At 38.5% G+C, this 23024-nt stretch overlaps 1 protein-coding gene across 1 annotated transcript in view; it reads left to right on the forward strand.

Annotated features, from left to right (window-relative positions):
* The window catches only part of UNC13C (unc-13 homolog C), a gene marked incomplete at both ends in the record, with an annotated part of 576078 nt that overhangs the window by 395915 nt on the left and 157139 nt on the right, over positions 1-23024 (forward strand). The window contains one exon of the mRNA XM_082648355.1: positions 234-319. Within this exon, the coding sequence (XP_082504481.1) occupies positions 234-319 (86 nt within the window). The remainder of the gene's footprint in view (positions 1-233; positions 320-23024) is intronic.

Consider the following 23024-nt stretch of genomic DNA (forward strand, 5'->3'; position numbering starts at 1 on the left):
CAGTGGCACTGACGTAATGAAGTCTGTTTTCCTTTCACCCACTAATTGTCTTTATCGCCACACTCTGGTGTTCAGCTTTTTTTCCCTACCCCTGAAAATTTATAAAGAGAAATCTCATAAGTAAAAGTATTTGTAAACTATGTAATAATTACCGTGGTGTCTGTGTAATGTGAAGTGTTTTTTTTCAGACACATTTTTCTTTTTGATCTACTAATATATGTGTTTGCTCTTAGGTTTCCTCAAGAACTGAACATGGGAAAAATAAGTGCTGAAATTATGTGGACCCTTTTTGCTCAGGATATGAAAGATGCACTAGAAGGTAGGTACAAATATTTAAACTTATTAAGAGTATACGTTTTAGTTAAATTTTGATTTTGTGTTCTTGATTTTAAATGTAAGGAACTGTTGCATCAAAACATCAATCACTGTGATCAGTTTAGTTCTGAAACTGATTTCCGCATTGTGGAAAGATAAAGATCGCAAAGTATTTAAAAGCCCTGAAGAAATGCATTTTAAATCAAATGGTCTAAGTTGCAGGATAATAGTGAGTATTTCATATGTAGGACAAAGTTTAGATGCAGGAATACTTTATGGCATAAATCAGACCATATTGAGAAGGTAGATGAGTAATATTAGTTCAGATATTTGTCTGCCTAGACTTAGAAATGGTATCCGATGGCTGGGCAGGTTAAAGTATGGCCAAAGCTGGTGCAAAGACAATGGCAGGGCTCTTCACCAGAAAATCCACTTTCAATATACTCAAATCATAGAATGTAAAGCATGGGAAATGCAGCTCTCAGTTGAAAAACTATAAATTTCTTTGAGCACTCACCTTGTGTTTAGAGTTGGAGGTAGTATGTTTAACCAGCCTAAGGGTTCCTGCTCTCTAGGAATTTAAAACCTAGTAGAAAGTTTTCTTTGCACTTATTCACTATGTATTAAGCCCCTAGATGCTAATGCCCAGACTGCACTCAGTATGGAAGATACAACAATGAACAGGACAGCTATGGTCCCTGCCCTCAACAAGATTATGCAAGACAGCTGCAAATATGTAGACGGTTGCAATGTGGGGGTGGTCAGTGCTAAAGATGATGGAATATCTGGAGGTGAAGCTCCTAAGTCAGACTTAGGACAAGGGGGCAAGGCAGGTTTTCTAGAGGAACTTCGTCTGAGGAAGTGTTGTCTTGAAAAAGACCTGAAGTATAAGTAGGAGTTCACTTTGGGAAGAGTTGAGCAAGAAGCATCTCTGTCTTGTCCTGGTCAAGGACAAAGCATTAACAAGTAGAGTGAGCACAGGGTTCATCTGAGAAGAGAACTCAGCTGGTCCTCTGAGCAACAGGTAGCAGGAAGTGAGGCTGGAGAAATTGGCAGGGACCAGCATGTGCTGCCTTGTGGGCCATGATGAGGCGTTTGACTCTCTGCTAAGAGAAATGACAGACCATTAGGGGATTTCAGGAGGTACATGTCCTGTTCAGATTGGCAGCTTAGAACAGGCATTGGGACCGCAGAGTGGAAGATGACTGAGTTTGTGCTCATTGTGCCACTGTTTTTTTCTTAGTGTTGCTGAAATGTCAGCTTCTTGCTAGGGCACACAGAGGAAGCATACAGTACTTTTCCTTATTTGAAAAAGAAGGTACACAATAGATTTTAATACCTGATTTTCGGGTAAAGTCTGGGTCTACCACCTAATTAGATAAATTAGGACTTATCCTTAAAATTATACCAGAACTTGCTCAGAGATGCAAACTCCTTATTCCGCAGTGAAGCGTTCCTTCTCCATTGTATTGATCAATCCTGCTTTCTCTACCTCTGCCTCCTACCAACCACAACCTTTTCATCAACTCGTTTACTGCCTGGATTTCTTTTCCCACCACTCTTCACAAGCAACCATGTAGGGCTCAGGAGCTAAAGTCACCTCCATGAATAACCTTATCTTAATCCTCTGCATAGCAACTAATTACTATCCTTTATTTACTTGTTTACTCGGGCTTCTTATCTGTCTTCCTTGCCACAGTGCTTATCAACATATCTATATTGCCTAGAATGAAGCCTAGAAAATAGAAACTACTTGATAACTATGTGTTGCATCAGTAAAGACTTTACCAGTTAATCCCAACTCAGTGTAGTGGTAGAAAAAGCAGTAGAGACTTCTGTTTGTGATCCTTTTCTATGTGATCTTGGGAATATTTTAAGAGGTCAACACCTTCGTGTTTCGTTGTCCTCACCTGTAAAATGAAAAGTTCACGCTGGATCAGAGGGCTGGGCAATGGGCAAGGAGCCGCTCCTGCCCGTATTTCAGAGGAACTTGACTATTTGGGACCGTTCCACAGTGGCATTGCCCACCAGTGCACATTTCGTTTGGACAGGGCCTCTATCTTTATTTATATAACATTTGTGCAACTATTGGATGTTTTATTTTATGTTACCTTTGCTTTAAAAAATAAGTAGTAATTTTAGACAACTAAGTATAATATTTATGTCAGGAAATGTAAATCTCAAAAAATATAACGTTTGTTTGAAACAACAATGAAATTAGAAATGCTACATGTAAAGCACCATAACTTTGGTTGGATGTTTATTGATTAGAGGTTAATAATTTTGTGCAAAAGCAGTATCCCAAAATGCTGAGATTGTATTATTAAAAGTCAGGTCCAAGATCAAGGGTAAGTAATTATTTTGTGATTATCTTAGGTTTTCTGGAGACAAAAATCCTTTCCTTAACACAAATTTTTTAATGTTTTTTTAATTTGTTATTTTATTTTTTTAATAGCAGCTGTATTGAGATATAATTCACATCCCATACAATTCACCTAAAGTGTCCAGTTCACTGGTTTGCACATTCACACCCATTTTCAGGAAGGCATAATGAGCATAGTGACGGAGTAATTTAGATTGCAGTTCCTGGTTTATGTATCTTCTACACCAGATGAGAAGGCTTTTGAGTGTAAAGATTGTATTTCTCATTTCTGTATTCACTGAACCTTAATAGAAGCTTAGTATGTGTTAGTTTACTTGAATCAAATTACAAATGGGACAACCTTATACAAAGAGCCTCACAGACAAAGCCAGATACTTACGTTCAAACTAAACATTTCTAGTATTGCTAGTTGGGAGGCAGCAAGAGATCTGAGTCTGGGAAACCCAGTTTCAGAAAGCTTTCTCACTTATGAGCTGCACCAGCTTGGGCAATTAATGTATAACATCTCCAAACTTTAGTTTTCCTTTCAGTAAAAAGGTGATAAGAGTTCCCAGGTTGGTGTGAGGATTACATGATACCTCAAATATACTATACTTCAAAATCACGGTGCTAATGGGAGGAGAGCATTATTATTATATAAATGGAGAAGGATCTGTGAAAGTCTCAAAACAGTCTCCTTTAGGGGTCATTTAAGGGTTAAAACTCCTAGGACAGTGTTTACAAATCCATGTTCATTTGTTCCCTATCTCTCCGTCCTTCCCTTTCACCATTTCAATGTAATAGATGGCTTCATACTGTGACATTTTAAAAAATGTGACATGAATAATAATTATTAAAGAAAATAAGGACTAGGAATACCTCACAGAATAGAGGGCATATACTTAAAAACATTCTTCTGGCAGGCTCTTTTGCATGTGATAGTAATGTTCTTACTCTCCCTATTTGCCTTATAGAATGTTGTTAAAATTAATTGACTGTGGAGGAGTGCTTCAGGCTATTGGCCTAGAAAGACTCTGTGTTGTTATATAATTTGGGCTACATAGTTTGTCTTATGATTAAAGCACCTGAGCCCAAGTTGTAAGTAACCTCTGATGAAGTCAGGTCAACAGAGAAGCGAGGTAGAATTTATGGACTTAAGGCTTTTTGATGCAGCGTTTTGCTTTACTTCATGAACTCATCAGCTGCTACGAAAAGAATAATTTAATTTAAAAGTAAAATAACTTTTCCTCCAACTTTACTCAGTCTATATGAGCCATCTTATTTTGTTTTCAGATTTGACATTAATCACCTTACAAATTGGATGAGCAGTATAAAACTTTGGTGATAACTTGCTGAATGAACCAGAATAAATTATTTTACAGATTTTACACAAAAGATGTACTTTCTGTGAAAAAGATAGTTTAGGAAGAAAAAAGTCCCTGATGAAATATTTCATTTTATAGTGAAATAGAGTTGGTTTTGCAGAATTTTTTTCTAAAGCAGTTATTCTAAAGGCTTTTATAGTCTTTAGCCTGGCTGGTAAAAATACAGGTTTTGCAGTAAGTTAGATCTATGTGTGAGTTCAGGCTCCGCTACTTTCCATTCATTTGTTAGCTATGATCTTGGACAGTTTATTAAAGTAAGTCTCAGTTTCCATATTTTAAAATGAGGGACAAAAATACCTACCTTACAAGGTTATTTTAAGGAGAAAGGAAGAAAGAGAGAGAGATATGGGGGCAAAGAGCGGATAGTTTCCTAGTGCATAATAAATACTCAGACATTAGCCATTATCACAATCTTGAGGATTATAATTTAGTAAACAAAAACTTTCAGATGATTTATAATACCACCCAAATGTCTAGATGCCTGTGACTGAAAGTTTTACTTGGCAGTCGCAGTTGACGGCACACGTTTTATATGTCATCTTGGTATCCATAGAACTGGGTTGCCTGGCAATCAAGGCAGTCCTGTTCAGGGCCCTGATTGTGTAACATATGTGGGTGTCTTCAAAGTCTCTATTAAAAGCAAACCCAGCTAGGCCCCAAGATAGCAGCCATTTGGTGGATTGGGTCCTCAAGCATTCAGGTGGTTTCTAATTAATAATTCTGTAGAGTAGTGCTTGGGATTCTTTAAATACTACTCCTTAAATTGGAATTTGTGGCTGGGCTTTAAGTCATATTCTGAAATTGCATCCGCTTGTAAGGATGGATGGGATGGGAGAAGAGTATCTAAAGCATTTGCCACATTCTCAGATGAATCTTTGAATAGAAAAATAATTAAAAATCATTGAAAATAGGTTAGTTAAAAATGACTGTTTTACTTAATTAACTTAGGCAGAGATGGAATTAATTATGATATGCAGAATACAATCATCTTTCACCTGGCCTTATTTAAAGTCTCCCAGATCAGAGCTCCTCAAACTTTAATGTGTACAGTAGTCCCCGGGAATCTTGTTAAAATGAAGATTCTGGTTGAGTAGACCTTTTTGGGGGCAGGGTAGGTGGTTCTATCCATTTCTGCCAAAATCTGAGATGATGCCCAGGCATCTGGTTAGTGCACCACACACCGAGTAGCAGCAAGGTTTTAACACTGGACATTCTATCTTTTTACCACCAATCTTTCTGGTCTGCTGCTTAGTTATCATGTTGGTCCTCATCAATAGGTGAAAATTGTTAGACTGCCTTTGTAATCTTTCACTGTCTCATCATCCTAATAAGCACGACTGTTGCCGTTAACTCTGCTCTCACCGTTTCCATGCACTATCTTCTCTTGATGTATGAATTTGAGTATTTGCATATTGAATATCTTTAGCATATCTTACTCTCTTACATTTATTTTCGGAGGCCTTCTCTCAAAGAACTATAATTTTTTTTATTGCCCTTCACCCACATACGGGTCTCAGGCCACCCTGTGCATTTAAGAACATTGACCTTGACCTTGTAGGAACGAAAACAATGAGAACACAAAGTCATGGTCACATCTCTCCTGGTCTCGCTGACCACTTTGGCTATACGGAAAGAACTGAACTATTGACCCATGAACTTCTCTAGCCTCCCTTAGAATATTCTTGTCCTTAACATCTTTCTGGTCTAGCTCATACCCTCAAACTATGATTTGATACTTGTCACCTTTCTTGTCTTCCTATCAGTAATTTTCTGCTGATTTTTAAGTTTACTCTCACAAGTCACTGGTTGTCAATTTATCTCGATCCTCATATTTTGGTAGAAAAGACTGGCTTCTGACTAATTTCTGCAATCAGTAAAACCTCCCTGGAAACAACTGATTTCTTTCGTCTCCTGTTTCCTCCTCTCAATCTTTCTTAACCTTATTGGAATGACAGAGATTAAAGCTATGCCTCTGTATTCTTCAGAGACTGTGGTTGGAGCCAAGATTGGGAGCCCTTTGTAAAGGATCTCTCTGACCTCCTTTTCGTACAGTAGTGGTTCTCAACCTGTTTGGTGTCCTTCCCTGTTGCAACACTCCTCAGAGGTACAGCAATTCCCATAAGTAACAGAGATGTTGGTATTTCTCAACCAAGGAGAGATGACAGGTGACTTTCCCTCATCCTGTTGAGAATCTTCAATATTACTCTTGTCCAGAAGCAACTGTTGAATGACTCAAAGAAATAATACAATGCTCACTGATAAAATATTAGCTTTCAGTGGATAATGTCTTATACCTGAACAAATTCTATCCTATATTTCATATGACTAATAAGTCATTTTCCTGTTCTGAAAGCTTTTTGCTAAGACTTAGGTACTTTGACAATGGCTGCCAGAATGCCATAGAGACAGTTCAACACAACTTTAAGACACTTCTGCATTCCTGCTATTATCAAATGGCATCATAAACAGTACAGTCGCTTCAACTAAAAATTGGGAAATCGTGGTTGACTTCTCTTCTCTGCATCCTATTAGCACATCTGTACTAAAAGCTCTATATATGAAATTCTCTTCAGTAACTTTTCTTTCTATGATTCTTACTGCTGTTCTTGTTCAGACACATCTTTCCTGCTTCTGCCTTCACTGATACGGGTCTTCCTTTGTAGACACCTCCTGAACCACTGGATAAGGTCCAGATTCCTTAGCCTAGCTTACACCAGCTCCCTCCTCTCCTTTCTGTACCTGATTTCAGCCCTAGTGGTTAGTACTTTGCTCCATACACATACTATATGCTCTACCTACATCCACCTGTTTAAAATTTCCCTGAAATCCTTACACAAGTTTATTCCCCAGGAGGTGTGCATGATGCCCCCCACCCCCGCCCAGGCTTTCTCCTACTTGCCATCCCCAGCAAAGACTCTTGCATTCTTCAAAGTCCAATTCAAATGTTACTTCTGTCAAGTTTTCCCTGAGAAGTATGTACTTCTTCCCTATTCTCCCATAATATTGAATACTTCCTATTGTACTATTTATGCATGTGCTTCACTTCACAGATACATCATCCACCATGCCCTGAGCTCTCATTCATCTTTGTATGAATCTTCCTACTGTCCCTTTCTCTGACCTTTAATAAAAAATGTTATGAATCAATGAATGCATGCATGAATATAAGCCTATGTCTACAAACAGACAAAAGCAAAGATATACGTTCCATTCCCAAACTCAAATTTCCAGTCACAATTTGACACACATCACACAAACCAGTTACAATCACTCATATAAAGGAGAAATGTTTGTAAGTATGTAGTCCCGATAATTATTTTTACCACATGTTGTGGTTGTAGCAGTTCTAGGAAGGTTTTAATAATCACAGATGTGGGGGGAAAAAAACCCTAAATACCTTTGATTTACCCACAGAAACAGTGTGTGTGTATATGTGTGTGTGTTGCTCATGCATTTGTGTGTGGTAAGAGAAGACGGTAGGATTATAATGCTTTGCTTCCTTAACAAATTGTGAAATACCTCTTCCAGTCACACTCTGTTCATCAGTCCCCACCTGCTTTTCTACAGCAACCCACTAATTTGTTTTGACATATCTTCACACAGAATTCCAAGTCTAGATTAATGGACAAAAAATGAAAACAAAACAAAAGTAAATGGTTACTAACTCTCAGTGTTCATTATTGCAAAAAGACCAGTTCTGTTCATTTAAATTGCAGGTCACATGAGTCAAACCATGAACTGAAACATGACTTCTGTATTGATGTATCAGTTTATATGTGACAGCTTATTTGAGGGATCCTGTGTTATATTTGCCTCACACCCCCAAATAAAAAAAAGAACAAAGTGTATTTACTGGTACTTCTTAAGTTTTCCTGGTTCACTAGGCCAGTAGTTCTCAAAGTGTGGTTCCCAGACCAGCAAGCATCAGCATCACCTGGGAAGATGTTAGAAATGCAAATTCTTGGGTCCCACCCCACACCTACTGTTTCAGATTGAGGCCCAGCAATCTGTTTTTGATTTTTTTTTTTAAATAAGATCTCCACATGATTCTGATGCATGCTAAAATTTAAGAACTACTAATCTAGGGAATGTATAATCAACATAGTACCTTCTTCCATTGCTGAGATGAACACACATGATTTTTTTTTAATTAGAATATAGCTGATTTACAATGTTGTGTTAGCTTCAGGTACACAGCAAAGTGATTCAGTTAAATGTATATATTCAGATTCTTTTCCAATATAGGTTATTACATGATATTGAATATAGTTCCCTGTGCTATACAGTAGGTCCTTGTTGTTTATCTATTTTATATATAGTAATCTGTATCTACTAATTCCAACCTCCTAGTTTGTCCCTCCCCCTTCTCTTTCCCTTTTGGTATCCACAAGTTTGTTATCTATGTGAGTCTATTTCTGTCTTGTAAGTTCATTTGCATCATTTTTTTAGATTCCACATATAAGTGATATAATATTTGTCTTTGTCTGACTTACTTCACTTAGTATGCTGATCTCTAGGTTCATCCATGTTGCTGCAAATGGAATTATTGCATTCTTTTTTATGGCTGAGTAATATTCCAGTGTGTGTGTGTGTGTGTGTGTATACATACACACACACTATCTTTATCCATTTATCTGTTGATGGACACTCTCGTTGCTTCCATGTCTTGGCTACTGTAAATAGTGCTGCAATGAATACTGGAGTGCATGTTTCTTTTCAAATTAGAGTTTTCATCTTTTCTGGGTATATGCCCAGTAGTGGGATTGCTGGGTCGTATGGTAGTTCTATTTTTAGTTTTTTTTTTTTTTTCTTTGCTGTATGTGGGCCTCTCACCATTGTAGCCTCTCCCGCTGCGGAGCAGAGTCTCCGGACGCACAGGCTCAGCAGCCATGGCTCACGGGCCTAGCGGCTCTGCGACATGTGGGATCCTCCCGGACCGGGGCACAAACCCGTGTCCCCTGCATTGGCAGGCAGACTCTCAATCACTGCACCACCAGGGAAGCCCTATTTTTAGTTTTTGAAGGAACCGCCATACTGTTCTCCACAGTGGCTGTATCAATTTACATTCCCACCAACAGTGTTGGAGGGCTCCCTTTTCTCCACACCCTCTCCAGTATTTGTTATTTGTAGACTTTTTCATGGTGGCCATTCTGACCAGTGAACGCACAATGATTTTTGAAGATATATAAGTAAGTCAGAAAAATGTCCCTTATAATGCAAAGTTAAAGTGGAGGGATGGTATGGATGTATCAACTATGTAAGAACAAATTAGGAAAGAAAAACAAGTTCAAGGAGCAGACTGATTTGTAAATATCAATTTTTAAATTTTGTAAGTAAAGAGAAAGAAAAGAAGAATTAAAATAATAATTTTTAAAAGGAGAAGAGAAGTAATTTTCAAGAAAATAAAGGGAGGAAGGGAATGGACTGGGCCAAGTCCATTAGCACAAAACTCAATGGGAGAAAAATGACAGGAAAGATATTGATGACTCAGCCAAGTAGGCATACAATTCTTAGGTTAAGAAAAGTCCAGGAGTATTCAGTAACATAGAGGAAAGTGAACCTTCATTAGAAAAGAATGAAAAAGTTGCTTATTGTGTTTAATCTCCTCTTCAAAGGAAAAATAGAAGCTCATACACCATTCATGTCAAGTAATTTTTCATTTTTTTGCCTTGGAGTCAAATTACAACAAAGGCAAATAAATTTCCTCTAATGTTAACATCTTTCTTTACATCTTTATTTATTATTTTGAATAGAGCAAAACTCAGTGTATTTTGAAACATTTAATGCTTTTTTTGAACCATAATGCTGTAAAAGCTAAATGTTATAGAAAGGAGATAACTAGCTTTGCCATCTATTTATGTTTTATTTTTCTTTTCCGTGTGACTTTAACTGGGGATGTTGGTAAGGCTTTGCATAACAGTATTTTTCACATTTAACTGTCCAGCATGCTTCATATATATTTTACAGAAAATTTTTATTAAGTAGGATAGATGGTCTTACTAGTGACATTCTCAATTATATGAAGTTTTGACCTCTTTGAGGGAAGGGTCCACATTGACCATATTCAGTCCTTAACAGATGCCTGGCACATGTAGGGGCTCAATAAATAATCATTCAATGAAAATCCAAGGTGCACTAAAACAATGTGTATATGAATGTGTGTGCAGGTTAACTACATGATTCAGAGTGATTTTCATCTATGTTAGAGCCTAGGAATGCACATTGTTAAAACTTCCTATAAATTTCCAGTCCATTCTATATTAAAGTACATTATTCATCACTTGAATTGTCCATATTGATATTTGGGCAACAGCATATCAAAGCTCCAGTTCAACAAGATGTCTTTCATCACATAAGCCTTTGAGATTCAATCCTTAGCCAAAGGCTTCCCAACATATGACAAACTATTTCACATTAGCAAGCACAGCATGCAAAACATAGGGTAAAATTCTACTTCTATGAGTTAGAGCCAAATTTTAGCCATCAAACAGATTTCACAGGCTGGTTAATAAAAATTAGCTGTCAAATTATATAATCTAAAGTCTAAAACCTTTAAATGCCAACCCCCTGGAATTTAATAAGGAAATAGAAATCAGTGAAAGTAGATGTTAAAAAAACAGGGCAAGACCAAGGTAGACAGATGGGTTTCAGCCCTGCCTTCCTCCACTTGTCTTATGTTTTCCCCTTACTCCCCACCAGTCCCTCACCCCTTCTTTATTATCCTCTCGAGCACCTGGTACACTCAGGACTTACCAGCAGATTGCACACACTAAGGTGTTTGGGACATCTTGCTTCTCCCTTCCAAAAGACCTGAAATCAGAATAAGGAGAAAAAGCATTAAAATTTAAAACTAGGAGGGGTGGGGACGGCAAACTAAATCCTGCTTACCCTGGTGAGCTGGAAGTGGGCACACACTTAAAAGGAAATAAAATGGAAGCTAGACATGAAGCTTATTTGACTCTGCTTTTCACCTTCTAAACATGTTATTTCCCAGACAGTTAGGGGTTTCTTGCCTCATTTCATCTTTACTCTAAAGGAAAGCATCAGTGTTCATTCAAATGACCTCAACTGGGGAGACCCGAGCCCTGCTCACACTTAGAGTAAATGCATTTCGCAGTTGCTTCCTCTCTGGCAATTCCTCTTCTCTGCCCCCCATGGTTAAGTTGAAACTACTTGTTTTGTTTTTCTGGAATAGACAGAGAGGATGAGCTGTGTGTGTAATTAATCTAGAACATGCTGACTACAATATTTGGCTTCTAGATAACAGGAAAGAAAAAAATAAGTGACCAGGAGTGTTTGTAATGCTATCATTAATCTCACCCTGTAATCACCTACTAACTCGCCTTATAATTGATTTTGGTAAAAATTAATTAAAATATGCTGATCTGAGTACTATATTGTGTTCCCTGGATAGAAGTGAGCATATCAGAGTAGGATGTAATTAACTGATCAACCACTTTTTCTGGGTCCCCAAATCTCCAACTCAGAAGGTAATCACACAGCAAAAACAGGTCTAAGTTAATTTAGGCTATGGATGTGATCTCTCTGGCTGCATATGCAAATATTTTTGTCAGACACACCCCATGTATGTTCTGAGGTTCAGTGCAACCATTTTTAAGTCTGTCTACCCACAGTGGTGAACTTCAGCAAAATCTCAGGTAGATGGAAATTATTTTCCAAAAGCCAAGTAACCTGGTTTATTAGAACCGAGTGATGGAGCAACACCTATTCAGCTATTTCAAATTGTTATATGACCAGTATATAAATAGCACTTAAAGGTCTTCATGGTCATTTTCTCTCAGCCCAAACTCAGCCTTAACCAGGAAAAATCTACTCGTTTCTCACATTATTCTTTGGTTTATTCGGTTTTGAAATAAAGAACAGTAGTGGACACCAACAATTCAGGGGGGTTTAGATTGGCAACCTGGCCATCTGTGCTCCTAAGAAACTTTGAGCTTTCTTGCATTTTTCTTTTAAGATAGTATTAGGCTTTGTCGACTCAATTAGGGTCCTGCATAGCTGACCCCTAACTGTTGAGCTTGGTACAGCTCAAGAGTCTTGTTACTTATTTTCTCTCTGGATGTGAGGCCTCAGGAAAACACAAAGCAGGAGACTGGGTTCTCTTTCTCTCCGCATAGAGTGTGCCTATTTTACTCGCTAACCATTTCCTTGTATCTTACATGGACTTAAAGGGTTAGGAAAAATAAAATGAGCAGATCACCTGCAGTGGCACCAAAATGGCCAAAGGGAAACTCTCAGCTCAGGCATCTAAAAAATAAAAGTTTAAGTTTACTTCATCAGTTATGTATCACTGCGTAACAAATTATCCCAAAACTTTGTGAATTAAAACATAAATCAGTATGTAGTATCTCTCATGGTTTCTGCAGAATAGGAGGTTTGGGGTTGGGGTCTCTTGTGAGGTTACAGTTAAGATAGGAGCCAGGGCTGCAGTTGCTGAAAGCTTGATGGGCTGGAAGAGTCAATTTCCACGTGGCTCTCCCACGTGGCTCTCCCACGTGGCTGTCAAGCCACTATGGGCTGTTGGTGGGAGGCTTCAGTTCTTTGTTTTCCTCTCCACAAACTGCTTGACGGTCCTCTCTGTGTGACAGCTAGCTTCTCCCAGAGTGAACAACGCAAGACAAAGGGTGGGAAAACTGCAATGTCTTTTCCAACCTAGCCTGGGAAGTTAGACTTTGTCCCTTCTGCGATATCTTATTGATCACACAGTTCAGCTACATTCAGTGTAGAAGGGAGCACACAAGGACATGAACTACAGGAAGCAAGGGTCACTGGTGTCATTTCGAAGGCTAGTTTGCTCACACAGTTAGTATTTACCTCTCTGATCATTTCTTTATAATGTTAGCATTTTCCTATATTAGGACAGGCTTTTATTGTTTGCATTGATTTTAAACAAAAGAAATAATCAGCTTGGATAAAACCAACTTTCTTCCTTCTGCTGCTTTGCCTCAGCCCCTCCCCCTACCACAAGAAAAAAGGTCAGCATGAACCAGCTCTTGAGGTTTTAGGAAGAGAATTCACTTCCAAGATGCTAGGGCTCTTGCTAGCCCTCTCTAGTTTCCTAGCAAAGCTCCTCTGGGAAGGGAAGTCTGCTACGCTGAGAGGAAATTAACACCACATTCTCAAGAAAGGCACTCATCTATCTCTTGCTCTCTTTTCATTACAGAGCAGTGGTTGTCATCCCTGGCTGTACATTAGGATCACCAGAGGTGGATCCTAGACTTTAAAAAAAAGAATACTCTAAGGTTTATAATCCTATTTAGCAATCACCTATTTAGCACTTACTAAGTACTTCTCTAAATGATATGCAAATATTAACTTATTTGAACTTCATAACAAGCCCATAAGGTAGGTACTGTTATGTTAGCTCCATTTTATACATGAAGAACTTGAGGCACAGAGAAGTTAAGTATTTTGCCCAAAGTCACACAGCAATTGAATAGAAGAGCCAAGACTTCAGGGAGTTCTATTATATATCCAAGATTGAGTACCACTACTCTTAATTAAGTGTTGAAGGCCTTTGAGTACGTGATGAAATATTCAGGCTCTATCACCAGAAAGATGCACATAGCATATACATGAAAAATGTGTATATATCTTTTCAGGGATGTGTATGTAAATCCCCCATAGCGCTTTTGTAGACTTTTTCCAGGGATCTGTGAACCCCAGATTAAGAACCTTTTCTTGCTAGAGCACTGATTTCCCCTGGACCAGCATCACCAGTATCACCTGGGAAGTGGTTAGAAATGCAAATCCCCAGACCCTACCCCAGACCTACTGAATAAGAAATTCTGAGCATAAGGTTCAGCTTTCCCTATTTTAACAAGACTTCCAAATGAATCTCATGTGTGCTAAAGTGTGAGAAACAACTGTTCTAGAAGGCTGGTGTGTAGAAGCAAGTGATTAACTAGTCAATGACCCTGGCTTCATGGTTCTGTAAAGACATCTCATTGTTCTTGCCTCACCATTAGGCAGGTAGAAATTTTCTTCTGTTAAAACTTGATTTCTTTGAAAAAAAATGATCACCAAAGGAAAGTCCATCACTGACATTCATAAAAGTGTTCATTAATAACAACACCTTTATGTCATTAGGTCAGTAGATATTCCCTGCATGCTTGCGCTGTGCTGGGAAAACAAGGATCAGTACAACACAAAAAATAAACATGACTCCCACCTTGAGGAACTTTTTACTCTGTAATGAGCAAATAATTACACAAATAAATATATAATTATAAAATTGAATCAGTGCTGTGGATGAAAACTGTGTCTATTTGATCTCAAAATTACCTGTTAAAAATGAACCTCTAGGGCTTCCCTGGTGGTGCAGTGGTTGAGAGTCCACCTGCCGATGCAGGAGACATGGGTTCGTGCCCCGATCCGGGAAGATCCCACATGCCGCGGAGCGGCTGGGCCCGTGAGCCATGGCCGCTGAGCCTGCGTGTCCGGAGCCTGTGCTCCGCAACGGAAGAGGCCACAACAGTGAGAGGCCCGCGTACCAAAAAAAAAAAAAAATGAACCTCTAGAATTAAAACCTCCCCACCCAAATTCTATTCCTGTCTTGGCCTTTGCCATTCCAGCAAAAGATGCCACCATTTGTATAGTTTTTAGACATTATCTTTGATTCCTTTATTTCTCTCAGTCTACCACCATCCACAGAGACACAACACACAGATATCCATAAGCAAACGATACTTGTTCTACCTCCAAAACATACCTAGCTCTGTACCCTTCTCTCCATCTCCACTACCTCCAATTAGTTCTAGCCACAGACCTCCTTTGCTTTGACAGCTGTAATAGCCCCCTAAATATTTTGCACATTTCCACTCTTGCTTTCCTTTAATCCGTTGTGCTCATAACATCCAGACTAACCCACACAAATTTAAATTAGATCAAGACTTTCTCTGACATATAAAAGCTTCCAAAATCTTCCCCTTTCAGTCAACCAAAACCCATTTTTTTTAAAACCATGGCTTATCATGCTGTGTAGTCTGAATCTATTCACCCTCCAAGTGCATCTCATTCCCTTTCCCTCTCATTTATCTGTAACCACAGCACCCTCATGCCTATTCCTCATCTGGGCCAGATTTGCTTCTACAGCAGGGCATTCACATTGGCTCTTCCTTCCACCTTTAAAGGTCTTCCCTGCTCTCTGTATAGCGGGCTCTTTCCCACCCTGCAGGTCTTAGTTCACATTTCATTACTTATCATAACCTACCTTGACCATCCCATCCCTCACTCCACTCCCACAAAATCCACCCCCTTTTTTCTTTCAAACACTTACTGTATCTGAATCTTTTTATTTAGCCTAGTTATTTGTTCACTTGTTTACTAATTTTTTCTCTTTCTTTTATGGAACTATTTGTAAGCGTTTGGGTCACAATCCAAAGCAAAAACTACATTTTTACAATAGCACAGTATATATACACACCCAGATACACACACAACCAAAACAAAAGTTTCATGACACATGGAGTCTTGACAAGTGTAGAGGTAATATAAACCCTCAAAATTTATTTCTTATTCTGTTTTTCAATTTATATGTGTGTGTGTGTGTGTGTATATATATATATGTAAATATACTAACTAAAATTACCTATATATTTTTTTAAAATTTTGGTTATAGTGCTCTAAATTGATTTTATGACCCATTGTTGAGTTGGGCCAGCAGTTTAAAAACACTGCTCTGAAACTTAAAAACAAGCTTCATGGAGTCAGAAACTTTATAATCCCATTTGTAGTTGAATCCTCATTCCTAGAACATGATAGGTAATCAAATAAAAATTTTTGAATCATTTAAAAATACACAGCAGTAAGACTTAAATCCCACAAAAGAACATCCAGACTTATTTCCATATTCATTAATTTTCAAATACCAATAGAGTATAGACATAATTTCCCCAATAATAAAATGGGAATTTGACACAATTTTGGTCCTGTTTTTGTGTACCTAACTCTTTATTTTTAAATACCTATAATGAGAATGTTATATTTAAACATAACAATTTTTTCTCTTAAAACTAATTAAGATATTCCTGGCCAATTATCACATCCCTTGGGCAAGGTATTTGAATGGAGCATTTGAATGTGAAATCTGTAGTAGGTCATAATTGCCAGGAGGAAAATTTAGTAAGAGTGCAATTAAGAAAATAAAGTTGGCAGTTGCTGAAAACAAAGAAATGGGTTTGCATATGTCAATAGCATAACATAGTAAATTACCACTTATATGAAAAATATGTATTTAACTCTTCACTTTCCCCTCTGTTGTTTTCCTGCTATTTATCTTTTATCCACATCTCATCTGGGAAAAGATAGGGGGAAAATAAAAAGAAAAGTAAAGAAAAACTAACAAAAACTCAGAGTTTTCTTCCCTATTAGCAGTTTTAGTTAAAAAACAAAAATTAATAATAACAAATTGAAAGTAATTGTTAAAATTAGTTTAGAGAAACTCAAATGGGAAATATAAATATTTAAATATCTTGGCCGTAAGATCCTAATTGCTGCCTTGCAGCCCCTGGTAGGTATTAAAGAAGACAAGATGATTTAGCAATACATGAACATTATCTAAACTACTTGACTTTATTTGTGGAACTTTTAAATTGACTCTCCTCATTAAATCAAATCAAATCAATCACAAGTGCAACAGTGCCTGCAGATATACAGATGGAATCAAAGAATACAAATATCTGTAGCTTCTGGGTTAATATTTTGATCAAGAAACTTTGTCTTTGTTTGGAGATCCACAATACCCAGCAAGTGAGAATGTTTTGGCAACAATGAAAACCCAGGAAGGTGATGGCAATTGGTATAAACCAGCTTTCCAGAAGCTTTCTCCTGATAAGGAGCCCAGAAACCATGCTTTTGCCATGTTTTTTTATTTGGAGACATTCCAGGGAAAGCTCTGAACGAATGACCGACCTCCTGTTGGTTCTCTTGGGATGACTGCCAGTTATAGACTATGTATGATGCCTGGTTATAACTTGAGAAGAAGGGAAAAGGCCCTGTTTAAAGTCGCTTTGTGCTTTAGAGCAGACCCTGAAAGCATAATAGAAACAAGATGCACATAGTTTTCACCCTATTAAGAAACTACCTGTGAGTGGCTTGTGGTGGTGTAACCTCGGACTTATATCAATCTCATAACGATGGGCTATTCAAGATGGCAAAAGAGCTGAAAAGGGGCAAGAAGAGGGCATTTCTAGAAGCTTAGTGGGAGAGGAAGACAGATTATACCTGGTGACAGTCTGATGCTGGAGAGAGCAGGTTGGAGCATGAGAGGCACTTTGGAGACAGAACAGAGATGTCTGCTGGAGAAGGTGAGTCCACTGTGCTGTGCTCTGTGTTGGGAACCCTCTTCTCCAACTCCCCAAGGGACTTCAGGGCACTGTACACTACTTGTCATTGGAGTGCTCCAAAATGCTAATCCTGACTTCTAAATAGGTCCAACTAGAGCTGAGGCTGACTAGCTACACAAACGGCATGTGCTGCAGGAAACTCCAGCCATTTCTCTCCCAGTAGGAACAACTTTAGCATTAAGAGAGTATGAGTGAAATTATTTTAATATATTTTAAAATAAAATACTATTTATTATAATATAATCATAATACAAGACCTAAAATAATAGTTTCTTCTTTTAAAAAGAGTGAAGTAACTTATCTATAAACTTTAGTAGCATCATTATGATGAATAAAATCTTCATTGTGTCATACCTCATAAATCACTGTATAGATGGAAGGGTGCCACAAAATGATGACCAAGAACCACTTCTCGGGCTTAGAGAAACACAGAGGCAGAAAGCAAAATGAATGAAAGCTGGGCACAAGGTTATGGGGTGGAGGTATGTGTGAAGATTCTTCAGAGGCAAAGAGAAGCAACCAGTGGTAAGTCATATGCAAGCAGGAAAACGACAAGCACAGGAGAATCACCACTTACACATGAGGCTGAAGAAGTACCATCCCAGAGGAGATCAAGATGGAGGAGTAGGAAGACACTGAGCTCACCTCCCCCCGCATGAACACATCAAAAATTCACGTACAGGTGGAGCAGTTCTCACTGAAGACAAACTGGAGACTGGCAGAAAGACTCTTCTACAACAAACGCCGAAAAGAAAGATCCACAGGGAGTCAGGTTGGAAGGGAAAGAAAGCGATCAGGTCAGGACCTGCACCCCTAGGAAGGGACAAAGAAGGGGGATGCTTACACAGGCTTGGAGATCCTCCCTGGGGAGTGAGCAGTTTGAACCGCTTACTGGGCACCCCAGCTGTGAGGTCTGACACTGGGAAGATGAGTCCTCTTGGCTGGTTTTGAAGATCAGTGAGATTGGCAGTAGGGGCGGAGGGGACGGGGGCTGTGAGAAACTTGGAGTCCACCCATGAAGAGCATGCATGCGCTTGCTTGCTGCCGAAGCATGGTGGAGGAAGAAGATTGAGACTGCCTGGGACCCTGGCCAGTTTCTGGAAACTGCCCCAGCATGCACCCTTGACCACGCTGAGGACCTTTCCAGCCCCCATTGCTCCAGAGCGCAGCTCCCCACTAGGGCAAAGGCTGTTGTTGCCAAGGAGAGTGTGCAGGTATGGGGGACAGAGCTGGCTCTGACCCAGCACTGCATCTGAACAGGGTGAAGGCACTCATGCAGGTGACAGATTGGAAGCAGTCTTGAACTCTGGTCTGCAGGGACTGCCAAAGCATGGGTCCCAACCCATGCCAAGAACCTACTCTGCCCCCTCTCTCTCCAGCGTTGCTCCCTTCGGGGGCAAAGGTGCTGATGCTGGGGAGGAGGAGAGCACACTTACAGGGAACAGAACCAGCTTGAACCCAAACCTCAGGGCTTCTGTTCCTGCACCTTGGGACCTGCCTGTACCCCTGATAAGGCAGTTTTGGCCACTGAGCATAGGAGAAGCCCTGACTCACACCTGGCTCTAGCTCTAGCCACTCCATCTCCAGCCCCACCTCCCACCAAGGTGATAGCTGCTAGCACACCTTGGGGGAAGATGTGACTCATGCTCATTTCAGGTCCAGTTCTCCCACCAGAGCCACTGGGCACACACAGACTGCAAAGGAACACTCCTACACAAGGACACTCCTTTGAGACTGGGATAGATGATTGCTTAACCTAATTTCATAGAGATAGAGAAAGTCAAGGAAAAATGGGAAGACAGAGGAATCTGTTTTAAATGAAAGAACAACAACAGCAATAACAACAACAAAAACAAACCCTGCAAAAACCTAATGAAACAGATATAAATAATTTACCAGATAAAGGGTTTCAAAGCAATAGTAATAATGTTAACTGAACTAGGGAAAAGAATAGATGAACACAGTGATGATTTTTAAAAAGAATTAGTAAATATAAAAAAAGAACCATTCAGAGCTGAAGAATACAATAACTGAAATGAAAAACACACCAGAAGGAATTAAGAGCAGACTAGGTGGTACAGAAGGACGCATAAGTGATCTGAAAGAAAGATAGAATAATGGAAATCACCCAGTCAGAATAGCAAAAGGAAAACAAATTAAAAATAGGACAGTTTAAGGGACCTCTGAGACAACATCAAGTGTAATAACTTTCACATCACAGGGATTCCAGAAGGAAAAGAGAGAAAGAAGGGCCAAAATGTATTTGATGAAATTATGATAGAAAACTTCCCAAGCCTGAAGAAGGAATCTAGGTACAGGATGCACAGAGAATTCCAAACAACATGAATCCAAAGAGACCCACACCAAGACATGTAATTAAAATGTAAAAGTTAAAAGAGAATTCTAAAGGCAGCAAGAGAAAGAGAAAAATAAAGAGTCACATACAGGGGAACCCCTTTAAGATTATCTGCTGATTTTTCTGCAGAAACTTTGCAAGCCAGAAGGGGGTGGCATGATACTTTTAAAGTGCTAAAAAGGAAAAACCTGCAACCTACGATACTCTACCCAGTAAGATTATCATTCAGAATTGAAGGATGGATAAAGAACATCTTAGACAAGCAAAACGTAAAAGAGTTCATCAATATTAAACCAACCCTAGAAGAAATGTTAAAGTTTCTTCTCTAAGCGGAAAAGAAAATTAAACAACAAAAGCAAAAATTTATAGGAAAGGAAAAGTCCCACTAGTAGAGGCAAATATATAGTCAAGGCTGTGGATTAACCACTTAAGTAAGCTAGTACAAAGATGAAAAGACAAAAAAAAAAAATCATAAAATTAACTATAATTACAATAAACACTTAAGAGATAAACATGAAGACGTAAATTATGACATCAAAAACACAAAACTTGGGAGGGGGAGTAAAAATATATAGATCTTTTAGAATGTGTTTGAACTTAAGTGACTAGTTTAAAACAAGTAGATATAGTTATAGGTCAACATATATGAACTCCATAGTAATCACAAATCATAAACCTACATTAAATACACAAAATCTAGGAGAAAGGGACACAAGCATGCCACTAAAGAAACCATCAAACCAGAGGTTTGATTTCCTCACATTATATACAAAGATAAACTCAACGTGGATTAACGACCTAAATGTAAGACCTGGAACTTTACAGTTTTATATAGTTCTGTAACTCCTAGAAGAGAATATAGGCATAACCCTCTTTGACGTAAATAGTAGCAATCTTTTTTTTGGATCTGTTTCCTAAGGCAAAGGAAACAAAAGCAAAAATAAACAAACGGGACCTAATTAAAAGTTTTGCACAGCAAACGAAACCATAAAACAAAGGGACAACCTACGGAATGGGAGAAAGTATTTGCAAATGACATGACCAACAAGGGGTTAATATCCAAACTATATAAACAGCTCATACAACTTAATATCAAAAAATAAACAACTGAATTAAAAAATGGGCAGAAGATGTGAATAGACACTTTTCAAAGAAAACCTACAGATGGCCAACAGGCACATGGAAAGATGTTCATCATTGCTAATTACCAGAGAAATGCAAATCAAAATCATGATGAGATATCATCTCACACCTGTCAAAGTGGCTATAATCAAAAAGAACACAAATAACAAATGTTGTCAGGGATGTAGAGAAAAGGGAACCCTAGTACATCGTTTGTGGGAATGTAAATTGGTGTAGCTCTATGGAAAACAGAATGGAGGTTTCTCAGAAAACTAAAAATAGAACTATCATATGATCCAGCAATTCCACTCCTGGATATATATCCAAAGAAAATGAAAACAGTAATTTGAAAAAACACATGCATCCCAGTGTTCATAGTAGCATTATTTACAATAACCAGGATATGGAAGCAACCTAAGTGTCCATCTACAGATGAATGGATAAGAAGATGTGGTATATATACAGCATGAAATATTACTCAAACATTAAAAAGAATGAAATTCTAGCATTTCCAACAACATGGGTGGACCTGGAGGATATTATGCTTACTGAAATAAGTCAGACAGAGAAAGACAAATACTGTATGTTAGCACTTACATGTAGAATCTAAAAAATAGAACAAAGGAATGAATATAACAAAACAGAAACAGACTCAAGATAAAGAAAACAAACTAGTGGTTACCACTGGGGAGAAGGAGGAGGGGGGACAAGGTGAGAGTAAGGGATTAACAAACTACTCCGTATAAAATAAATAAGCAACAAAGATATATTGTATAGCACAGGGAATATAGCCAATATTTTATAATAACTTTAAATGTAGTATAAGAATATTGAATCACTATGTTGTCCACATGAAACTAATATAATATTGTAAATCAACTATACTTCAATTTTTAAAAAAATTTGACTTCTCCAAAAAAAAATCATCTCTTACCCAACCTAAGAAAATCTTACAAGTACTACCTGGCATTGTGAGATTGCATTAAAAGACCCAAAGACAAACAAGGCCTATAATATTGGGTTATTCTTTTCTCAATATTTGTAGTCCCTCATAGTGATACTGTTGAGAGGAATTTCTACATCTCCTGAGAAGTTAGTCTAGCTCAGTTGCTCTAGCTTTTGTGCTCTATGGGACACTCTAGGTCAAAAGTTTAGTGACTACTTTGGTGGCACATGGGGTGTTCAGACAGAAAGACTACAAAGCAGCTGATTCTTCTTCTGTGTGACAGAGTATGTTTATTAGATATCTGTTGCTGTGTAACAAAATATTCCCAGAACTGGTGTTTCAAACAATGATTATTTCATGCAATTCTGTAGTTCAAGTGTGATGTGGGTCTTTCTGGGATAAATCAAAGTGTTGGCTGGGCTGCCTTTCTTTCTGGAGGTTGTAGGGTAGGATCCATTTCCTTACTTTTATAGCTTCTAGAGGCTTCCCACATTTCTTGGCATGTGGCCACCTTCCATCTTCAAAGCCAGCAGTATTTATTCAAGTCTGTCTTACACTGCATCACTCTGACACTGACCCTTCTGCCTCTCTCTTTTACCTTTAAGTACCCTAGTGATTATGTTGAGCCTATCTAGAAATCCAAGATCGTTTCCCTATCTTAAAGTCGTCTTATTAGCAAACTTAATTCCAACTGAACATTTTGAGGGGTGCATTATTTTGCCTACCACAGTCAGTAGTCTGGTCATGGTTCAACTGTGACCTCTATTTGAGGGTCTTTTACAAGGCTGAAATCAAGGTGTCATTCAAAACTGTGGTCTCATCTGAAGGCTCGACTGATGAAGCATCTTCTTCCAAGCTCTCTAATGTGGTAGTTGGCATAATTCAGTTTCTCAAAAGCTGTTAGATTGATGGCCTCACTTCTTCCCTTGCAGTTGCTTGCCAAGGGGACATCTCTAACATGACATCTTATTTAATCGAAGTGTTCAAGCCAAAAAAGCAATAGTGAGTGAGTCTATAGCAAGTGGAATTCACAGTCTCTTATAACCCAACCACAAAAGTGTTATCTCCTAATTTCTGTTGTATTCTATGCATTAGTAGTCATTCGTTAGGTCCAATGTACCCTCAAGAGGAGGGGATTACTCAAGGGTCCCCTGAAGGCGGGGATCAGTTG

Source organism: Grampus griseus, assembly GCF_964374135.1.
Source record: "Grampus griseus genome assembly, chromosome: 2".
Taxonomy (NCBI): Eukaryota; Metazoa; Chordata; class Mammalia; order Artiodactyla; family Delphinidae; genus Grampus; species Grampus griseus.